The 13,873-nt window shown below is 39.3% G+C and overlaps 1 protein-coding gene across 12 annotated transcripts in view; it reads left to right on the forward strand.

The window, feature by feature from the left end:
* The window catches only part of Tdrd12 (tudor domain containing 12), a 92,795-nt gene that overhangs the window by 15,196 nt on the left and 63,726 nt on the right, over window positions 1–13,873 (forward strand). For 10 of the 12 annotated variants that reach the window (XR_002387468.2, XR_015443064.1, XR_002387469.2 and 7 more), the window contains 5 exons: window positions 1,496–1,551; window positions 2,808–2,893; window positions 7,549–7,735; window positions 8,597–8,689; window positions 13,620–13,717. Coding sequence is in view for 9 of the 12 variants with exons in the window: in XM_021239627.2 (XP_021095286.2) it covers window positions 1,496–1,551; window positions 2,808–2,893; window positions 7,549–7,735; window positions 8,597–8,689; window positions 13,620–13,717 (520 nt within the window). In the remaining 3 variants the exon portion in view is untranslated. The remainder of the gene's footprint in view (window positions 1–1,495; window positions 1,552–2,807; window positions 2,894–7,548; window positions 7,736–8,596; window positions 8,690–13,619; window positions 13,718–13,873) is intronic. The other 2 variants (XM_021239626.2, XM_021239631.2) reach the window with 1 other exon arrangement.

Consider the following 13,873-nt stretch of genomic DNA (forward strand, 5'->3'; position numbering starts at 1 on the left):
ATCTTTACCACTGAGTTAGAGACCCAGTCCCTGTGTACCTAATATTTTTGAATACTGATTATGTCTGAGTACAGTATTAGGCCACATGTTTTTGTATGTTACCTCATATGATGTTTAAGACAACTCTTGGAAGATGGTGGCAGGAACCCTGTTAACTGAAATAAGAAGCATAAAATGTATCATTTTAACTTTAAAATTTTATTTTTATTCCTTGCTTCCAAATACTGGTTTCTCCTGCTTTCTCATTGCCTAAAGATTTTATTTTTCAGTTTGTTTGTTTGAGACAAGGGCTTGCTGTGTAGTCCAGGCTGTCCTTGAACTTACTATGTAGCCTCATCTGGCCTTTCTCCCATGGTGATCCTCCTGCCTCAGCCTCCTGAGTGCTGGGATTACAGGTGTACACCACCATGCCCAGCCGTACCTACAGATTTAATATACAGACTGATCAAAAAATATAGTGTGCATTTAAATTTTAAAAAGTTTTATTACAGTAAAAGATGCATTGCTATTAATCTCCCTCAAAATACTCTTCCTTGCTTCAAACACATTTATCTCATTGTTCTTGCTGCTTTCTGAAGCAGGTCTGAAACTTTTCTTTTGTGAGTGTCTTTATGGGGTAGATCAAAAATATGTTGAAAAAAATATGTTGAATTCTATACCAAGTCTCATCCAGTAGAAAGGCAGACTCGTAAAAACATTATGGTGTCAGCTTTTTCACCTAGTCTGGCACGTTTTATCTTCTGGCTAGGGGAAGTATTGTGAGGGGGATTAAAGGCAATGTATCTATTTTTTTTTTTTTTTTTTTTTGGTATCAGGGATTGAACTCGGGACTTTGTACTTTCGAGGCAGGCGTCAGAACCACTGAGCTAAATCCCTGGCCCAAAGGCAATGTATCTTTTACTGTAATACATTTTTTTTTTTTTGGTACCGGGAATCAAACTCAGGACCTTGCGCTTGTGAGGCAGGTGGTGGTGGCACCACTCAGCTAAATCACCGGCCCCATACTTTAATACATTTTTAAAAATTAAATACTCATTGTACAGTTTAATCACACCTGATAGGAAGGCTGTAGAAAGAGCAAGCTGTTGGAAGTCAAGTGGGAGATGGCACCTGGGTGCTTGTCAGCAGAGTGAGAACTAGCATGGGATGATGACAAATTCCCCCTGACCACCTCTGAGAGTGCTGGTCTAGCCAGCGTATGGATCCATTTGCAGGACCTCTGCCCCAAGGAGTTGATGTTAGGGAGATAGATTTGTGATCAGGGCAAAGATGGTATTGGGACAGAAAATGCCATGGTATTGGGCACAGATATCTCACTGGGGCCTCTGTGCAATGTCACTGGTGCAGGTAACATTGCAGGATGCAGGCTCCCTGTTGTCTACACCATATGCTTGATATTTAATATCAGAAACATTCAATGAGTAGTTTACAAATTGATCTTATGTACCAGTCTTATGTTTTTATTTAGTGAAGTTGAATCTGTTTACTATTCCAGACCTGCAAAGAAATGGGACAGTGCTGCTATCCAGTACTTTCAGAACATCCTGAGAGGTAAGGCCAGTGCATTGTGTACTCTGGGCTGCTTTGAACTGACACGTGCAGTGACTTACCCTTCTGTCAGCAAGAGGGTTTGAGATGTGCTTGCCAAGCTCTTGGTCTTCCTCAGATGGGTTTCATAAGTTACCTGAAGTCTCTTCCACTCCAGATGTCACCGTGACTGCCCCCCTGGGACTTTGTGGGTGGATGTGGATGTCAGCAATTGACAGCTGAAATTGGAAAGGGTCTCTTGTGTAATAATCATTATTGCTAGTTTAATATATACAAGATGTCTGGCTATTTAGGGTACTTTATTTTATATAAGTGACTATAAAACATAGTCCTTTTCCTATCATTGTTCCTACCCTCTGGTAGTGGCTGATCCTCCCTCTGAGTGGGTGTGAGGTGCCTGGGATGCCTCTGTGTACCTGGTTGGTCCCAGCCTCTCCTGTGCTGTCCTGTTGCCTGGGTAAGGGGAAAACCCAATGCTTTGAACCTAGGAGATGTGAAAAGTTGTGGAATGTCACTAGGTTTGGCATCTGGGCCCTTGCATACCCATTAAGGGGTGATGGGAGATAAGAATATGGTTGAAAGCAGTGGTGGTGAGCCTATGGCACACGTGCCATGGCTGTTTGTTATCATCGAAAGGTTCACTATCACTGGTTTAGAGGAAGCAGACCACCTGGGGTTGAATTTTGCCCATCTCCTTCTGTGTAGCCTTGAACAGTGTACTTAACTTTCTCTGAGCCTGGCCTCTTCACCTGTAAAATGACAGTAGCAGTACTTGCCTCAAAGGGTTGAGTTAAAAATAAATGAAATATGGTATATAAGTGACTTTGCACAGTGCATGATAGATGCCCATAAATGGAGTTGCTGTTTGGGTCTTTAAGTCTCTGATAGTGTAGCCTAGAAGTGTGATCCATAGGGCATTTGGGGGAAGATGGAGCACTCAGGTGAAAGGGTGTGCCTGGAAGTTTGGATTTGAAAAGAGAGAACCCAAAAAGTACTTGAGGTTTTCATAGGGTGACAGGAGGACCCTGGTGATGAGGATAAAAGATAGGCGTCCCACTCCATTGAAGAGTCTTTTGTGTGGATCGGTCATCTCTGCTGCCTTTATTCTGGGAGTTGTCATGCTTGAGGAAGCCATTGACCATTCTGGCACTGGGTACCCTTTAAGTAGTTTTGTTTGCAGAGGCTGGGGAATAATCTTAAATTGCTTTTAAGTATGTGTTTAATATCTATTCATTTGTGCTTTCATGTATGCCTTTTAGCAGCTACTGAGGTGCAAGCCAAATTATGTGCTGTGGAAGATGATACTTTTGAAGTTTACCTTTATGTAACAATAAAAAATGTAAAAGTAAGTGAAAGAATTCTATTTTAAAAAATATTTATAATTACCTTAAATTTTGCTTTAATAAATAATAAACCCTAAAGAAAACAGTATAATTTACACAGCATAGAAATTGTTTTTGTTTTTTGAGATAGTCTCTTTATAGTCTAGGATGGCCTTGAACTTGCTGTGTAGCCCAGGCTAGCTAGCCTCAAACTCTCAGTCCTTTGGCCTCAGCCTCCCAAGCGCTAGAATTTCAGGGGTGTGCCACAATACCTGGTCAGAAATTTTTTAATGTTTCAAGGTCTGACTTAGATCAGAAATTAGCCATGATTCTGTCTTTTTTTTTTGGTACCGGAGATCAAACTTGGCTCTTTGTGCTTGCGAGGCAAGTGGCAGAACCACTGAGCTAAATCTCCAGCCCTCTGTCTTTTTATTACTTAAAAATTACTGGGCTGAGGATTTAGCTCAGTGGTTGCGCCACCTGCCTCACAAGTGCAAGGTCCCAAGTTCGATCCCTGGTGCCCCCCCCCAAAATTACTTTAGCATTTTACCAGGATGGCATCTCATTTAGTAATGAACAAGAAATTCCTGTGGTGATAGGAAATGTTTTCTTGTAAGAGGACATAGTTTATGAATACACTCATTTGCTGTGGTTCACTGCTTTTTGAGATTTTCTATTTGTAATTTGTGGTCATTGTAAAGAATTCAGCTGTCCTCTAAGTGTAGAAAGAAAGAGGGTGTGACATATGAGAGCAGTCTCTCTGTCATTTTGGTCGCTACACCATGCTGGCTGCAATTCCTGAAAGGTGTTGCAAGGTACAACTCTGCAAAGGGCACAGATCTCAGGGTGTGCCCAGAATCCACAAAGGGCACCTTGGGAGGGACTCTCTCCCTCCCTCCTTTTGTTGTGGTGGGGATGGAATGCAGGACCTCACATATGCTAAGCACACACCCTGCCAATGAGCTACACCCCCTATTCCCACCTAGGGATTTAAACATTTTTGTTTTGAAATTTTAGACTCACAGAAGAGATGCAGAAAAAATGTGGAGGTTTCTGTGTGTGCTTTGCCAAGGTTCCCCTAATGTTTTGGGTTTTTTTTCTTGGTACTGGCGATCTAACTCAGGACCTTGTGCTTGTGAGGCAGGAAGCAGCACCACTGAGCTAAATTCCCGGCCCTCCCTAATGTTGATTGTATAGAATCATAGTACAGTAATCAAAACAACAAAGTTGGGCTGGGGATTTAGCTCAGTGGTGCTGCTTCCTGCCTTGCAAGCACAAGGTCCTGAGTTAGATCCCCGGTACCAAAACAACAACAACAACAAAAGGATAGAAGGGAATGGGATTAATATGAGAAAATGGAAAAATAGGAACAAAATCTTTGTAAATAAGGAGGACTGGAGGGGTTGAAGGGAGGGCTGGGCAAGGATGAAAAATAAGAACCAAGAGAGACCATGTAAAGGTGCAAATTTCCAATGATGAATGTCATTATATTGTATACCTAAAATGTACCAATGATTAGAATGAATAATCGAAAATGTAAAATAGGAAGAAAAGGTCCAAAGGGGTAGGGGTAGTGGGAGGGGCAGGGGAAAGGAAAGAAGGGAAAGGAAAAATGATGAGAAATGGAAAAAATGGAAACAAAGTCTTTGTAAATAGGGAAGGGTGGAGGGCGTGAAGGGAGGGCTAGGAATGGGGAAAAAATAAGAACCAAGATGCATTATATAAAGGTACAGTTCCCAATGAGAAATGTAATTGTGTTGTATACCTACAATGTACCAATAAAAGAATTTAATAAAAACAAAAACCCCCACAAAGTTAACATTGACAAAATACTGTTTTAAAAAATTCTCAGACCTTATATGAATGTTGCCAGTTTCCCTGCTACTTTTCCTTTTTCTAGTCTAAGCTGATCCAGGACTCCATGTTGTTTCTGGCTGTCATGTCTCCTTTGTCTTCTCTAGCCTGGCACTCTTCTCAGTCTTCCCTGACCTTTCATTCCCTGGACACTTCTGAAAGTTCTGGCCGGCTATTGTGTGGGATGCTGCTCGAGTTGCCTGCCCCTGATGTTTGCTCTTGATTTATCAAGGTGGTGCATTTTGAGAATGCCCCAGAAGTGATGATGCCCCCTTTCAGTGCATCCCTGTGGGGCATTCATGCTGGGAATGTGTCTAACCGCTAGATTTAAGTTCGTTCGCTTGGTTAATAGAATGTTGATGGGTCTTTCCTGTTCAGAGGTGCCTTTTTTTTCTTTTGAAATTAATAATAGGGAGATATTTTGAGACTATGCAAATATCCATCAATGGTTCTTGCTTATAAAAGTTAGTACTGGGCCAGGGATTTGGCTCAGTGGTTCTGCCGCCTGCCTTGCAAGTGCAAAGACTGGAGTTCAATCCCCGGCACCAAAAAAAAAAAAAAAAAAAAAAAGTTACTACTGGGGCTGGGCATGGTCCAGAACTCAAGAAGCTGAAGCAGGAGAGTTGCTGTGAGTTTGAGGCCAGCCTGGACTATGTAATGAGTTCAAGGCAAGCCTGAATTACATAGTAAGACCTTATCTCAAACAAACAAAAATGTTAGTACTATGGTGTTGGCCTGTTGGCCTATTTCCATCAATCTTGCTGTGTTTTTAATTGGAATTTTTCTGTAACAAAGACCTGTCCCTCCTCCATTTATTAAGTTATTCACAACTTATATTAGTATGGAGTTGGGTTATTTTATTTGGAGAATATGATCCATTGCTATTATTATTGTCTCAGCCGTGGGCCACTAGGAGTTTCTTCATAGTGGCTCACATGTCCTTTCAAGGTGCCCCATCATTTTTTAATCCTCCCTATTTTCTGGTGCCACAGGATCATTTTGTCATTTTCTAACCCCAGCCCTGGATTCCTCCACTTCTCTAAGAAACTCTGGCTCCTTTTGTTAAGGAGTATAAGATGAGGGCACTGCATGTGCTTGCTGCTATAAAGTATTGTGGAGAGCCTGTCTTCTCAACAGAGTCACACTTTACACCACTTACACCACTGCCATCTGTGCCTGTATCCAGAGCTCTGACTAGCTCCTCCCTCTACCCAGTGTCCATTCTGACCCTCATTTTTCCTTATTTTCAACACCCTTTTCCAATAGTGAGAAATCCCCTCTTGTTACAGTATGTTTATTTGCTCTTAGTATTCACATAATTTCACAATTGCTAGTCCATATTCCTTTTAAAAAAATTGTCTCTAGTCTTACATTATATAGCCAAAATACTGTTCTGAAAATTGCTCAGGTTAGTTTTTCTCTTTCCCGCTCTCTTCATTGTTATTCTTTTGTAGTAAGGTTCATTTGACACTGTTCATATTGCATTTTGGATTCTCTACATCCTGGTTAATTTTAACTGTGATTCTTCACTGCTTATTTTGCATATTGGTAAAAATACTACGGTGTTTGCTGTAGGACCAGTTTTTAAAAACATTTCTTCCAAAATAAAATCTCTACTGATTTGCTTTCCTCTTTTCAAAAATTAGGTTCCTCTTTCTCACCATGTGATGACTTACATTTATTTCATGGTGGTGCAGTGCAGAAGGTAGGGAGGTCCATGCTCATTTGAGTGAGAACTTACTAAATAATGTGTGGGTCATAATTGCCAGAAGATTAGGGCCCCCCAAAGGGAGTACAAAGATATGTCTTAGGGTATTCTCATTTTTGGCCTGGTTCCTTTCAGCAAAATTAGATACATCCATGTTGCTGCGTGTATCAGTGGTTCATTTCTTTTACTGTCAAGAACTTTCCTTTATGTGGATATACTAGAGTGTATTTATCCATTCTCATTGATATATATTTGGTTTGTGGTCAATTTGGGGATATTGCAAATATTCACGTATAAGTTTTCCTGCGGACCTATGTTTTCATTTTTCTTCGGTAAACACCTACAAGCTCAACTTCTGGGTAGTATTGTAGGTACTAAGAAACTGCCATATTGTTTTCCAGAGTGGTTGACTATTTTATATTCTCATCAACAATGTATGAAACTTCCAATTCTTCCACGTCCTCTTTGACTTACTGGTTTTTTAGAGGCTTTTTTTTGAGACAGGATCTCACTATGTAGTCTAGACCAGCCTTCAACTTGCTCTGTAGCCCAGGTCGACCTTGAAGTTGTGGTCTTCCTACCACAGCTTGTTGAGTGCTGAGATTACAGCATTCTGACTCTTGTATGATTATTCCAGTAGGTGTGTAATGGTATTTCTTTGTGCACTAGATTTGCATTTGCCAAATGATAAATGATGCCTTATGCTTATACAATTCATTTATCTTCTGTGAAATATTCATTCAAGTCTTGCCTGTTTTTTTCACCACACTGTTTTCTTTTTACTGACTTCTGAGTGTTCTTTATTCTGGATATAGTCTTTTCAGATACTTGATTTAAAAGTGTCTTGCGGCAGATCTTTGCCTGGTCAGGCTCTGTGAGCTCTCCATGTCATCAGCAAGATGTTTCATTTTTATGTCATACAGGTCCCTGCCGTTTCATCAGTATGAGGGTTGTTGAGAAGTTTTTAGTTCACTGTTACCACAGCAGAAGTCAAGAGATCTATTTCTCTCAGATTATATAAAATAATATTTCTGAAGATTGAAATTCAGGGTTAAGTTTGGAATATTTACAGTCACTTGACCATGCTCATTCATGGAATGTTTTAACATTTTTCAGGTTTGCGTTAATGATGACCTAGTTGCAAAGAACTTTGCCTGTTATGTGTCACCCAGAAAGAATGAACACCTTCATTTAGAGGAAGCAACATTCAATATAAAGTCAGAATCCTTTTCCAGTAAACTCAATCCAGCACTTACTCTTTGGCCAATGCTTTTGCAAAGGAAAGATTTTCAAGGAACAAAAAGTGAGTGGATCCTCACCAATATATATTTCATTTAAAATGTTTTATTTTTAATATTAGTATATTGTTAGAAGGTGGTATATAAACTTTTCCCTATGTGGAGACAGAGACTTGGACTCTGCTTAACAGTTAAAGTTTAATCTTGATGAGTGTGTGACAGGTTTTATGATCCTAAAGCTCCTACAGTTAGTTTTTATGAAACCAGAAAAAAGCTATAGTCAATTTCTCAATATGATTCTTTTTTTTTTTTGGTACCGGGGATCAAACTCAGGACCTTGCACTTGAGAGGCAGGTGCGGTGCCACTGAGCTAAATCCCTAGCCCTATTGTCAATTTCTTATTAACATTGAAGTATATTTTTAGAAGTCTATATGTTTGTAGTTTGAAGCTTTTACCAAAGTAGGATTTTGAATATTCAATTATTTATTTATTTATTTATTTATTTGGTTGGTTGGTTGGTTTTTTGAGACAGGGTCTCACTATTCAATTCAGGTTGGGCTTGAACTCACTATGTAGCCCAGGCTGGCCTAGAACTCCTGGCAGTCCTCCTGCCTCAGCCTCCCAAGCCCTGGGATTACAGGTGTGCACCACCACAGCTGGCTTGGTTTTTATACACTTTTAAAAAGAGCTATTTATCACAAATGATCTCAGCATGAAAGTATGAGAAGAGTTAATCATGGACCGTGGAAGACAATTTTCGTGTTCCTCTCTATTTCCAGAACTTAGTCCCCTCACATACTGCTGCCCTCTTGTTAGGGCTTCTTTAACATTATAGTAAAGCAAGAGCAGAAGAACTATACTAACAGATTGACCTTTTTATTTTGCTTTTTATTTCATGGTTTAATTTTGAAATTTGTTCTTTCAGATTCACATGGGTTAGATTTTCTGGCACAGTCTCTCCAGCACACATGGTGCAAGGGTGTTGCTGGTGACCTTGGGCCAGCTGCTGCAGTACTGGGTGAGTCCTGCTAGTTTGGTTCATGTATTCATTCATTAATTTTGCTGCTGGAGATTGAACCTAGGCCTCATATGCGCTGCCACTGAACCACATCTGCAGCCCCTTAAAAGCCTAAGGATTATAAAGATAACTGTTTAAAAGGGCTATGGTAATTTTCTCTCCCTGGCCTTTTTTTTTTTTTTTTTTTTTTTGGTACTGGGGATCGAACTCGGGTCCTTGTGCTTGCGCAGCCGGTGGCAAAACCACTGAGCTAAATCCCTGGCTCTTTTTTTCTTAATATAATGGAACTAATTTATGAAAAAAGGCTGACAGTGATCATTAACTCTGCAGTCTACACTTAGAGATTTTATGATGTAAAGAATGTAACAATCTTGTGAGCAGATGTGGTGGTACATGCCTGTAGTCCCAGCTATTTGACAGGCTGAGGCAGGTGGATCGCTTGAGCTTAGAAATTCAGGGCCAGCCTGGGAAATATGGCAAGACCCATTTCAAAAAAGGAAAGAAAAGAAGGAAGGGGAAGATGGGAAAGGAAGATGGGTGAATGACTCGATATGGATTAGGGATAAAAGAGCTCATTATGTTATACACACTAGTAGCATCTAAAATGATTCAGACTCAAATAGAATACATATAATTGTTTTAAAATTTGGAGATAAAAGCCAGGTGTTTGGCATGTGCCTGTAGTTCCAGCATTGTCTTGACTTATAGGACAGATGAGTTCTGACCAAATCCATATTCACTCACTCATTAGTTATTTATGAAACACTGTATACCAGGCACTGTTCTAGGGGCTCATCAGGAAAGGACCGAAGTCTCTGCTTTTGTGGAGTTTCCATCCATCTTTTTAATAAAATTGTTCCCTTTTCTTTTGTGGTTCTGGGGATTGAACCCAGGGCGGTAGGCGAGTGCTTCACCACTGAGCTTTCTGCAACCCTGAAATCAACAGTTTCTCCAGGTTGCCTTGGCTCCCTTTATGGAGAGTGGCATTTTCAAGCCAAGGTTTGAAACAAAGGCATGTTTTTTGTTCCTGGGATGTCATTGTTCCCAGGCACTAACAGTGGACGGAGCTAGGGACTTTGTATGTATGTCTATGTGTGGATGTATGAATATGTACACATACATTTGTGTATCTTATGTCTGTGTACGAAAACTGGGAGCTTGTGTGTGTATGTGTGCACATTTTTATCTTTCTATACATATTTTAAGAACAAAGAATCTGTACTAATATGTACTTCCATTTGTGATTACTGCTGGATTGAGTTTAGTTTTCTGCTTTTCCAGATTTCTAACTCCTTTCTCTGTGAGAATCTCATCTCCTGTTATCTTTAATACAGTCACTTTTTGGGTCAGTCTTCTATATGTCAACACTCTTTCTGGTTTCCTCACTATTTGGTGTTCATCACCCTTCTTGTCCCTTCTGTGCTGACATACTCCTCAGACTAGGAAGATCTAATGCCCCCTACTGGGGGCTCCCACAGGTACTTCCTTCTTTCACTGGAGCTGGGACATCACTCTTTTCACCCTGCCTGGCTCTATTCCCTTAGGGGGTTGTCCCTGCCTCTGAGCCTGTCACATAGAATTGAGTTAGTTAATATATAAAGCCCTTAGAGGAGTTCTTGACATATACTAAGCACTAAGTAAATGCTGGCTTTTATTCTTAATGTTATTATTGCACTACTGGTTTATTTTTCTTCTTCTTGAAGTGTATACTTTAGTAGTTCTTTAGTAAAAGACTCTGAGTGTAGTATGTGTTAAAATACGGTAATAGTTAAGCTGAATGTAGTACTCATGTTCTTAGTTACTGTCCATCAGCATTGAATATAGTACTTAATATTCCATTAAATGTTAGTCTTTCTTTGTAAGTAATTGGTATATTCTCTTGATGACTTTTTGAATTTTTCTTTTTTCCTTGATATCCTGCAGTTTTTTACAATGTATCTTGATGTGGATGGTGCAAAATGTATTCTGTTGACATTTAGTGTTTTTCAGTTACAAAATTCATGTATGATTTGTTTCTCAAAAGTATATGTTAACATTTTATAAGATTTTTTCCTTCATCTTTTCCTCTTGTATCTGAATCTTTTAGTCAGATTCATGTCTTCCAGTTCTCTTAGCCTTTTTTTTTTTAACGTTTTCTTTTTTTTATATTTCCTTTTTTTTTTTTGGTTCTAGGGATTGAACTCAGGACCTTGTGCTTGTGAGGCAGGAGGTGGAACCACTGAACTAAATCCCTGGCCCCTTTTTTAACTTTTTCTATTTTATCTCTCTGAATCGATTTCTGAGAGGTTTTCTTTTTGTTTGTTTGTTTGTTTTTGAGATGGGGTCTTGCTATGTTGCCCAGGCTGGACTCAAACTCTTGGACTCAAGGGATTCTCCCATCTCAGCCTGCTGTGTAGCTGGGACTACAGATGCATACCACACAGCCTAGCAACCTGAGATGTTTTCTTAATTTTTCAATTTACCATTTTTCTCTTTGCTTCTATTAGTGTTTATCTTTTGAGTTTTTAACTTGATGGCTATTTAATATTACTTAGAGTTCTCATTGGTTCTCTTTTATTTTAAGACACAGGTTCATGATGCATTTCAGGGTGGTCTCAATCTCATGGCAGTCCTCCTCCTCAGCCTCCCAAGTGCTGGGATTACAGGCATTTGCCGCCATGCCTGGCTCTAGTTGGTTCTTTTTTATATTTGCCTATCTTTATACATCCACTTGTTTTGGTTCATTATTACTGTTCTTTTTTTTTTTTTGGTACTGGGGGTCAAAGTTGGGTTATTGTACTTGCGAGGCAGGCAGCAGAACCACTGAGCTAAATCCCTGGCCCTCTTTTTTTTTTATTAATACATATTTGCCATACATAATGATCACATTTATCATAGAGAATTTTTACCTGTAAGTACTATTCTTCATCTTTTGGATATTTAATTTTTAAATTTTTATTAGTATGTTTGTAGTACGTACTGTTAACATTCCTTGGTTTGTTTGTTTGGTACCGGGAATTGAACTTGGGACTTGGTGCTTGTGAGGCAGGCAGCAGAACTACTGAGCTAAATCCCCGGCCCTGTTTGTTTGTTTTTTGAGGCAGGGTCTCTGTGTTGTTCAGGCTGACCTTAAAATCACTATGTAGCCCAGGCTAGCCTCAGACTCATGGTGATCTTCCTGCCTCAGCCTCCCAGGTGCTGGGATTGCAGGTGTACGGCACCGCGCCCAGCTTTCAGGCTACTTTTTAGTGTCCCCCCCCCTTTATCATTTATAATGGCACTGAAATACTTTGTGATTTTTATTTAAGAGCTTGTCTTTGTAAAATTTTTAATAGTACATGTTTACAGTACATAATGATTACATTCATTGTGGGGAGTTAGTATATGTACATAACAGAAGAGCTTGTCTTGTGTGGACATTTTCTCTTGGTGAAAACTACCACCTCCATTTCTAGCTCCAGATCAAAGATTTTGTATGCTTGGCTGAAAAGTTGCCTGAAGAGATAATATAATTCTAGGCCCCAAGACTGCATAACATGCAGTACTTTAAGGAGGGATTAGGTGAGTTTATGTGTCACATATTTCTGGTATTAGCTATTACTTTAGTGCTTTGTATTGTTTTAATGGGTGAAAGTTGTAACTCACTTCAATATGTATTTCTCTTACTAATAGTTAAAATGAACACTTCTAGAGTTGTCTCAGTAGTTCTCTATTAAATAATCACTGAGTTGGGTTTCCTTTTCTTTTTCTTGAAGTCATGCCTCAATTTTTACCCAAATGTTTAAATTACCCAGCTTGATTATCTGTATTATTCAGTAGACAACTTTTGTCACTTTTCAGGCCTAGAGAATTAATATACTTGAAAGAGTCTGGTGTAGAATGTTTTTAAATTTCTTTTTTGTTTGATTTTTAAAATTTCCTTTTCTTTTTGCTTTGGAATTTTGATACCTCCGGGGTTGTTTAAATTCAGCCCGTATTTTAATACCTTCTGTATGTATTGTTCAATTAAGAAATGAGATGCACAACAGTGACCCTAAACCACAGCTAACACTGAGTTCTGATTGGTACTTGGTTACTATTACCAGATGACACATCTCCCAAAACTTGTAATGTGAAACAGTAACTTCTGTAACACTAGTGGATTCAGAATGGGCACAGGAGGAGTGTGTGTTCCTATCCCAGGAGGTGGGACCTCAGCTGGGAAGACATAAAGGCTGGTGTAACTAGCCAGTTGGATTCATCTGAAGACATCTGCAGTCACATTTCTGGCAGTTGATGCTTGCTTTTGTGTGGGACCTTGGTTGAGGCTGTCACCCAGAATCCCACCATGGCCTTTCCATATGGTTGCTTGGGCTTCCTCACAGCATGGCAGCTGGGCTTCAGAGGTGCATATCCTAGAGAGCAAGTCACCAATATGTGTGTTCGTGTAATGTAGCTTTAGAGTTGCATCACGTCACCCCCACCATGTCTACAATCCCACCTAGGTTCATGGGGAAGAAATACAGATTGCATCTCAGTGGGAGTCAGAGTCCCATTGTAAGAAGAACATGTGTGTGGGAGACACAGTTGTGGCCTTTGGAAAATACAGACTGCCAAGTTGGGAAAATAAATTAGGTTTTATTCTTGGTAAGCTGGTATGGGAATTTTTATTTATTTTATTTATTTTTTTGGTACTGGAGATCGAACTCAGGTCTTTGCGCTTGTGAGACCGGCGGCGGAACTACTGAGCTAAATCCCTGGCCCTGGTATGGGAATTTTTAGAACTTTAACAAAAGGTTGAAACAAGATTTTTAAATTTAATCTCCTTGAGTAAAGTTTAAGGCACAATCCTATTCCACAATAATTTCATGTATTAAGATTATATAGTGGTATTTGTTTGTATCACATTCTTTTTTTGTCCTGTTTCCTATCAACATTTTTTAAGGTAGTTTTTTATTATTTTATCTTGCAGTTAAAGGTGTAAAATGGAATATGGGTTCATTGAGAGACTCACCTAATAAAAAATCTGAACAGCAGCAGCAGTGTGTCTCTTTAAAAGATATAAATAAGGTTGTATCTTTTAAGTGTTCTTTAAATATAAAGTTCATATAATGTTAACATTCTTCTATTATGAACCAAAGTTATTTCAATTAAAAATATTTGGCTATGGTGGTTTTATTTGTGAAAAAATATACTTTACATGTTTGTTTATTTTGAAAGAACAAG

The sequence above is a fragment of the Heterocephalus glaber genome, unplaced genomic scaffold (assembly GCF_053883595.1).
Source record: "Heterocephalus glaber isolate CG9 unplaced genomic scaffold, H.glaber_assembly_v1.0 deba00001561, whole genome shotgun sequence".
NCBI classification, from domain to species: Eukaryota; Metazoa; Chordata; class Mammalia; order Rodentia; family Bathyergidae; genus Heterocephalus; species Heterocephalus glaber.